The sequence below is a fragment of the Physcomitrium patens genome, chromosome 16 (assembly GCF_059467195.1).
Source record: "Physcomitrium patens ecotype Gransden chromosome 16, ASM5946719v1, whole genome shotgun sequence".
Classification (NCBI taxonomy): Eukaryota; Viridiplantae; Streptophyta; class Bryopsida; order Funariales; family Funariaceae; genus Physcomitrium; species Physcomitrium patens.
In genome coordinates this window covers 1,818,354-1,825,612 of record NC_143425.1, presented here as the reverse complement: position 1 = coordinate 1,825,612, position 7,259 = coordinate 1,818,354, and the positions used below count along the sequence as shown (strand labels likewise).

The 7,259-nt window shown below is 39.0% G+C and overlaps 1 protein-coding gene and 1 long non-coding RNA gene across 3 annotated transcripts in view; one reads left to right on the top strand and one right to left on the bottom strand.

Annotated features, from left to right (window-relative positions):
• Positions 1 to 2,863: 2,863 nt before the first annotated feature.
• LOC149987586 (uncharacterized) overlaps positions 2,864 to 7,259 on the bottom strand; it is a 62,456-nt gene continuing 58,060 nt past the window's right edge. Inside the window, exon 2 of the long non-coding RNA XR_016506864.1 lies at positions 2,864 to 2,902. This is a non-coding gene — a long non-coding RNA (uncharacterized LOC149987586). The remainder of the gene's footprint in view (positions 2,903 to 7,259) is intronic.
• Positions 2,944 to 7,200, top strand: LOC112293954 (pentatricopeptide repeat-containing protein OTP51, chloroplastic). 2 transcript variants are annotated; one of them, XM_090256663.1, is made up of 2 exons: positions 2,944 to 4,467; positions 4,835 to 7,200. In XM_090256663.1, exons 1-2 carry the CDS (start codon positions 2,992 to 2,994, stop codon positions 6,806 to 6,808), a joined length of 3,450 nt encoding a protein of 1,149 aa, XP_090112789.1. In that variant the 5' UTR covers positions 2,944 to 2,991; the 3' UTR covers positions 6,809 to 7,200. The 2 variants fall into 2 exon arrangements, with proteins under 2 accessions (XP_090112789.1, XP_090112788.1); XM_090256662.1 differs by having other exon boundaries at positions 2,944 to 4,512.

The following is a 7,259-nucleotide window of genomic DNA, read 5'->3' as shown; positions in this document are numbered from 1 at the left end:
TGACTTTTGACAACAACATATAGTATCAAGAATGATTTCTAGCCTAAAAAATCTAATATTATGCTAGGTTGTGACATCTATGGCTCTTCTATGAAATCTCTATGAGGGTGTAGCTTTTAATTCTAGAGGACCTTTATTTTAGAAAATAGAGACATAAAATTCAACAAGAAAGATACTATAACCTATGTACTAATGAGATCCTAAAAACAATATAACATATATTTTTTGTATGCCCAAAAATTACAATAGTATAGAACAAATACATGACTATTAAGAGGCTTACAAATTTGACTATCTCCAATATTATATAGAATGTTGTACTCTATGGCATATTTTTTTACACCTGCCAATGATATAAATATACAAGAAGAAAGCACATTCTAGGACATAGACAATCCATGCTTTATTACCATAAATATGCCTTAGGATATCTTAAAATGTGTGATAATTTGATATGTATAGTGTCAAAGATATAAATATGATCTCAGAGAGGATGAATTCTACTTTAAGATAGCGCTACATCATGTATGACAAATCATAGTGTATGTAGCTATAAGTGCATAGGCAATGCTTTAAAAATATAAATACTATTGTTCATCTAAGTACTATAGTAAAATAGAGAGAAATTTCATAGGATCATAGATACAAATGAATATTTCTTATAAGATAATATACTCTTGCAAATAGAAACCATTTCTTCATCTTGACTTCTTCCCTAGGGACCTAAGCAGTTGACTCCAAATAATGCACATATCTATTGCTAAATCATCACTGCTTTAAGATAGAATAGAAAACAATGACTATCTATAGCAAAGTATAAAATATACAACATCCAATATATGACTAGTAGTGGCTTAGACTCAATTCCAATATCCCACTTCTCCATAAAGATCTAAAGACAATATCATAAACATAAGAGAGCAACTCATCCAAGTGATGACAAAAGATATCCTTGTAAATATTATACATGATATTGAATCCTTATAAGAAGCGTATTTATCATAAGACAAGTAATTGAATTAAAGTTCCACCAGCATGAATCCATAAAAGCATGTGCATTTGAATTAATATTGAGATTTTGAAGGATTTTCAAAGTGAATAATATACTTGGTGGATTTAGATCTTGAAAGAAAAAAAAATTACAAATTTTAGGATTTTGTGAGTTTTGTAGTATGTTTACGAATACAAATTTGGCAATTTGTCATTGTGCTTGTTATAAATATGTGTGAGAGAGTTGAGGTCAATTGAGTGGTTAGATTAAAGAGTATGAGAGTTTTTACAGATTATGGTCATGGAAATTAGAGTTCAAAGGATCAATGAGATTTTCCAAGATATTTGTCAATTTGCTAATTAAATTGATATACAATTTTACTCAATAGTATTTAGTTTGACTTCCAACAATTGTCTAAAGTTTGGAACCAATTAATTGGTGAAATTAAGAGATTTTGACTTTAGAATATTAACATCAAGGTTGGAGAAGGACGTTAGTCGACATCCAACTAGAGTTTAAGGATTATCATTTATTTGGTATGTGCAATCTTCAAATGTTTTGTTCTTAATGTTAACTTAGTTTTTACAAAATTTTTAAATTTTGTATCAAAATCAATGTTTCAATTTTTAGTTATTGAATTTTTAATTTATTACGTGATTGATAAGGATTTATTTAAGATTCAAGATTTAATTAGATTTTACTTAGGATTGATTTAGGATTTCATTAGGATTTAGGATTTTTCTATGGTTTCATTAAGATTGGTCTAGGATGTAAGATTTAATTAGAATTTAGGATTATATTAGGATTTCATTAAGATTTGACCAAAAATTTGATCAAGATTCATTAGGATTTAATCTAAGATTTGATTAAGGTTATTAGATTTTTAATTAGAACTAAATTAGGATTTATTTAGAATTTAATTAATATTTCTATTTTAATTATTTAAAAATAAAGATTATTTTTTATTTTTTAAGATTTATTTTTATATTTTTTAAAGATTTCTTTGTTATTTCTTCTTAAGATTAATTTATGACTTCTTTGTGTTTTTTTTGCAACTTCTTTTAAATTTACTTTGGATTGGTTAAAGTTTGATTTGGATCATTAATGATTACTTAAAGTTTATTTAAGACTTTATTAGAATTGGTAGGATTATTGTTATATTTCCACTTACCTTCCATAGCTAGGTGCTCGGTGCATTTTCAAGTAAGAATACATGTAATACAACACAGCAAATAGTCCTTAGATACAACATGTAGGATTCCAAAACAAAATATAGTTTTTCATCTAGCACTATGTATGCCATAATAGAGTAATCCATTATAAAAAAATTAATACTTTTTTATTTAAGCCATTTTGGCACATTTTAGCCTAGATAGTAGAGTGCTTGCTTAGTTTACGAGAAGTATAGAGATCAATACCCTGGATCTCCACTTCTCATACGGTTTTGCTTTTGAACTTTTTGTGTAATGAATTAAGATCAATTGTAAGGGTCTTCCTCCTAGGTCTTGTTTTCTTCATTTCCTCCTTGCTTAGATTGTGCACCAAACTTTTCGAGTGGATGTTTTGCATTTGAAGAAGCAAAAGTAGTATTCTCTATTGACAATTTCCAGTTGCTTTCAAAAATCACGTACTGCCAAAAGACTCAACATCTTCAAAATTTCTATTCTTCAATGTTTACGTTTAGACGATCCTATCTTTAAAAAAATTGGTAAATCAATCAATGGCGCTTTGCTGAGCCCAGGGCAGCGGAATATAATGGCTGCCCGACCCCACTGTGAATACCCACTTAGCCTGCCCGCACGGCAATGGGGTCCCAAGGAACGCCGGGGCCTTGGGACACTCACGGCCACCGTTCTTCCCCCGTCCACCCCCACCACCCCCACCACCCCCCCCCCCCCCCCCCCCCCCCCCCTTCTTGTATAGCTTCGTTAGTATCACTCCCTCCCACAATGAATGAGGGCTACACTTCCTCTTGCAGCTCCGTCCTTCTCTGCGCTGCCATGGCCAGCTGCACTGGGAGGCATTGTTTCCCTGTTAATTATCAGTTGGTACAACTTCCATGTTTGAGTAGCAAAGTGGCGGAGCCGAGTGGTAGCAGGCGAGTTGCTGCGACGGGCTTCTTGAGAATCGCAGGGGTTGAACGCAGTGTCAGTCAATGGAGGAGGGGCCGTGGAAGGGCCATTTTGAGGGAGGAGTGGCAGCAATCGAGGTTTCTGATCTGCAGCGATGTGTCCCTTGGATTTTTTAGTGCCGTAGCTGGGAACAGGGGTGTTGTTATATACAATGGTGAAGGAGATTGCTATACTTACGATAAAAATGGTGGAGCGGTGGAGATATTTAGAGGTAGGAGTAAAGGTGGTGGCAGATGGGGAGGTGGAAGTAGGGGGAACTTTCGACCTTCATCTGAGAGGTCTTCGCAAGAATTCGACATTGGAGAGGGCGAGAAGAGATTTTTTTCTAGCAATGGCGGGGAGCGGGAACAAATTCTTAGCTTCAGTAGTGGAAAAGACCTGGAGAGTTCCAGGAGAGGGGGTAAAGGTGTAGGTAGGGGTGGTTTTTTAGGTGTGAGGGGAGAGAGAAGAAGAAGCTTTAGACCTTCGATTGGAAGGTCATCGGACGAATTCGGAACTGGGGAGGAACAGGAGTGGTTTAATTCTAGCGATGGCGGGGTTAAGGAGGGGTTTCGTAGCTCAAGTGGCGAAAGGAGCTTGGAGGATTTCAGAGATAGGGGGAGAGGTGGAGGAGGAAGGAGCGAAGATTTAGGGAATTTTACATTGAGGGATCAGTTTCGTAGCTCTGTTGGCGAAGGGAATGGGGAGAGTTTTAGGGGTAGCAGTAGAGAAATGAAGGGAGGTAGAGGAAGATTCAGAGAGTTACTTGATGATCGATGGAGAGAAAATGCCAGCAGACCTCCGAGTCCTTACTACAAGGATTCCAATTCAGAGTCTGGAGCCCCTGAACGCTGGAATTCAACACAGGAGGCCAGAGGGGTGAGAGGGAATTACAGGAGTAGCGGGCGTGGTAGAGGTGCTTTAGGAGGCCGAGGTGGTTCTTTCAAGGGCGGACGGTCCTCGAGCGACTTTAGAGGGAATAGATTTGGTGAGGATGGTAGAGTTCAGGACTCTAGAGAGAGATTTGGCGTGAATTCTCCAAAGACTCCACGACGTGGGCAGTTGTTTGAGGGAGAAGAAAAATGGCAAAGGAAGGTCAGGAAGAAAAAAGCCCAGACTAGTTTTCTTCAGGACTATGACGAGAGCCTTAGTGATGATCCTGGGGAACGCGGGCGTGGTTATCAGGATGTGAATGAGAATAACGTAGGAGAAAGTGAAGGAGGCGACGAGGGAGGTGTAGAAGTATGGAGGAGGAAGAAGATTGGTTGGCTATGCAAAGAGATTCCAGCTCTGAGACCTGGTGGCATCGTAACAATGTTGAATTCGCAAAGGAAATGGATCAAGGCTGTCGACGCCAAGGAAGTGGTGGAAACTCTCATGCGTCGTGATGAAATTTTGCGTGCTTACAGAGTAGATTCTCGTCACTGATATTTTTCCATAAATTCCGATATTCTTTGATTGAGCCGATTGTTGTATGGACTGGTTTCTTTTTCTTTTTGCGTTTTCGAAATTTAAAATTTAAAATAAACTCGGCTTTATGAATTGTACCTTTGGGTATATTTTAGGGTGCTTCGCTGTCCCTGGTGATCATGTAGTCACTTTGCTGTAGAATTCATGCATTCTGTTTTGAAACCAAGTATCATTCTGAGTACTTAAGCAATTGGTAACACTTGAGGAGGCTTTACGTCGTCACGCATCCTAGCTGATCTGTATTGTGGTTTTGAATGTGAAGGTTTTGAAGTGGACCATGCAGCAACCGTGGTACGAGAATGACTTCGATTTGAACACGAAAATGGTTAATACATTGGGTACCAAAGGCAAGCTAATGCGCATGCGTGAGCTGTTTGATACCATTATTGCAACTGGGGCCGTTCCTGATATTTCAACGTACATTATATTGATCAAAGCTGACATTGCAGATGGATCAGGAGACTCTCTTGATCATGCTTTTGCAATCTACAATCAGATGGAGCAGCTTGGAGGCTATCAACAGCCAGCAGCATTGGCATACACCCTTTCCCAGGCCTTCACTGACCGCAAAGGAGCGACGCATATTAGAAATCTTCTCAAAGCAGATGCTTTATTCGAGAATATGAGGAAAAAAAGTGTTTTGTGGTGTATGGGTCTGAATTCAACCCAGTGGGCTGTAATTTTTTCTGGAGTAATACATATGCACAGTTTTCAGGGCAACGTGGCAAGGGTTAAAGACTTAGTTGCGGATATGAAAGAGGCAGCATTGCCTTTAAGCCGTGATTGTTATACCGCATTAATAAGAGTAGCTGCAAAGGATGGTAATATTACTGAAGCTGAGAGTGTCTTCAAAGATCTTCTATCTGCCGGTCACCAACCGGACTGGCGGAGTTACATTTCTCTCATTGAGACCTATGGCGCAGGAGGCCTGCCCGACAAAGTGCAGAGCACTTTTGATAAAATGGTAGCGGAGGGGATCCATATTAATTTGAATGTGTATCAAGCAGTGATTAAAGCAATGATCAAAATGGGGAGTATAGAGGGAGCACTATCTGCACTTGAGAAGGCTGAGGAAAAGTTTTCTTTCGCGTTGCACAACTCATACAATCTTTTAATGGAATGGTATAGAAGCAAGGATATGCTGGTCGACGTTGAGGTGGTAGTTGAGCGTATGAAGGAAAAGAAGTGCCGACCCAATCTTCAGGCTTACAATAATCTAATTGAGTCTTTTATCCTTCGAGGGCAACTGGATAAAGCTGAAGGGGTTTACGAGGACATGAATAATAAAGGATTTCAGCCGAACCTGCAAACATACTGCTTGATGATAGAAGCATTCTCGAGAGCAGAACGTCACGAGAGAGTGAAGGACTGTTACGCCCTTCTTACAGAACGGAAAATGGTACTCCCTGACGAGACAATGATTTACGTTGCGGATGTAGTAGGGGAGAAAAAAGTTGCTGAAGGAGAGAAAAAGGAGATAGTGAAACGGAAGTTAGTGCCGAAGCAGAGGCAGATACTGGTTGGGGTTTTATTGGGAGGGGCTCAAATAATTTCCCATGATTGTAATCGGACATATGAGGTCTGTTTTAAACTTACTGATGCAACAGAGGCTGGTCCAATTCTGATCAATCACTTGTATGACATGTTCGCTGATTGGTCACAGCAAGCACCACGTATGGAAGTGGACGATGATCTCGGCAAGAAATACCATTTTTCCACTGTTAGTCATGTCTCGCTCCAATTTTATGCTCAACAGTATCGACCAGAGGGACAGCCAGTGATTCCTAGGTTAATTCACAGATGGTTAAATCCTCTATCGCTAGCATACTGGTACATGTATGGGGGTGAGAAGTGTAAGGAAACGAGAGGAATTATCTTGAATGCCTGTCAATATACTTCGATGGAGCTCACTCTCGTCGTAAAATCACTGAAAGCTGGAACTGTTGATTGCTTCGTAAGGAAGCGAAGGTCTGGGAACGTTTTATGCTTCACGGGTGAGTCTGCTGCGAGGATTTGGAAACTCATGGAACCTCATATTTTGGACGAGGTGAAGGATTTGTTGAGGCCGGATATTTCGTCTTCTATGGATGATACTGGGCTGAAAGACGAGCCTGAAGCGTTTGATGACGAGTTAGAATTGAAGGTGACGAATGAAGACGACCTGGTAAATGAGGACAATTTCATGAGAACCGATATTGGGGTTACTTATAATAACGATTCTGACCTAGATACTTGATAAAGCTTTATGCTTTTCCTGCTCTAGCCATCGAAAGCGCTACTTTGCTCACCTTTCACTAAAGATCAATTCACTTGCTGAAAAGTAGCATACACTGGTTACTTCATTACTGTATAATACATGATACTATTTTGTCTGTTTTTACAAAGAATGTATTAATACGATCCGGTGTAAAATACGTATCACGCTGTTACCACAAATTAAACATTGAAATTGGTAGGGCCTCACCACCAGAACCACGTATTTAGCTTAAATGTAGAAATAAGGATATCTTTGACACAATTGTAGACCAGTCATGAAATTGTAGATCAGACTTGGGATAAGAGGAGTATTAGCGTCTCTCTTTCTGATGATGTACACGCCGCCGTTGCAAGAGATTTTGTTCATACCTATCTGTGCACATAGTGTCAACCAGCGGGAGCTTTGGTATGCATGGAATCCTTACTTTAAA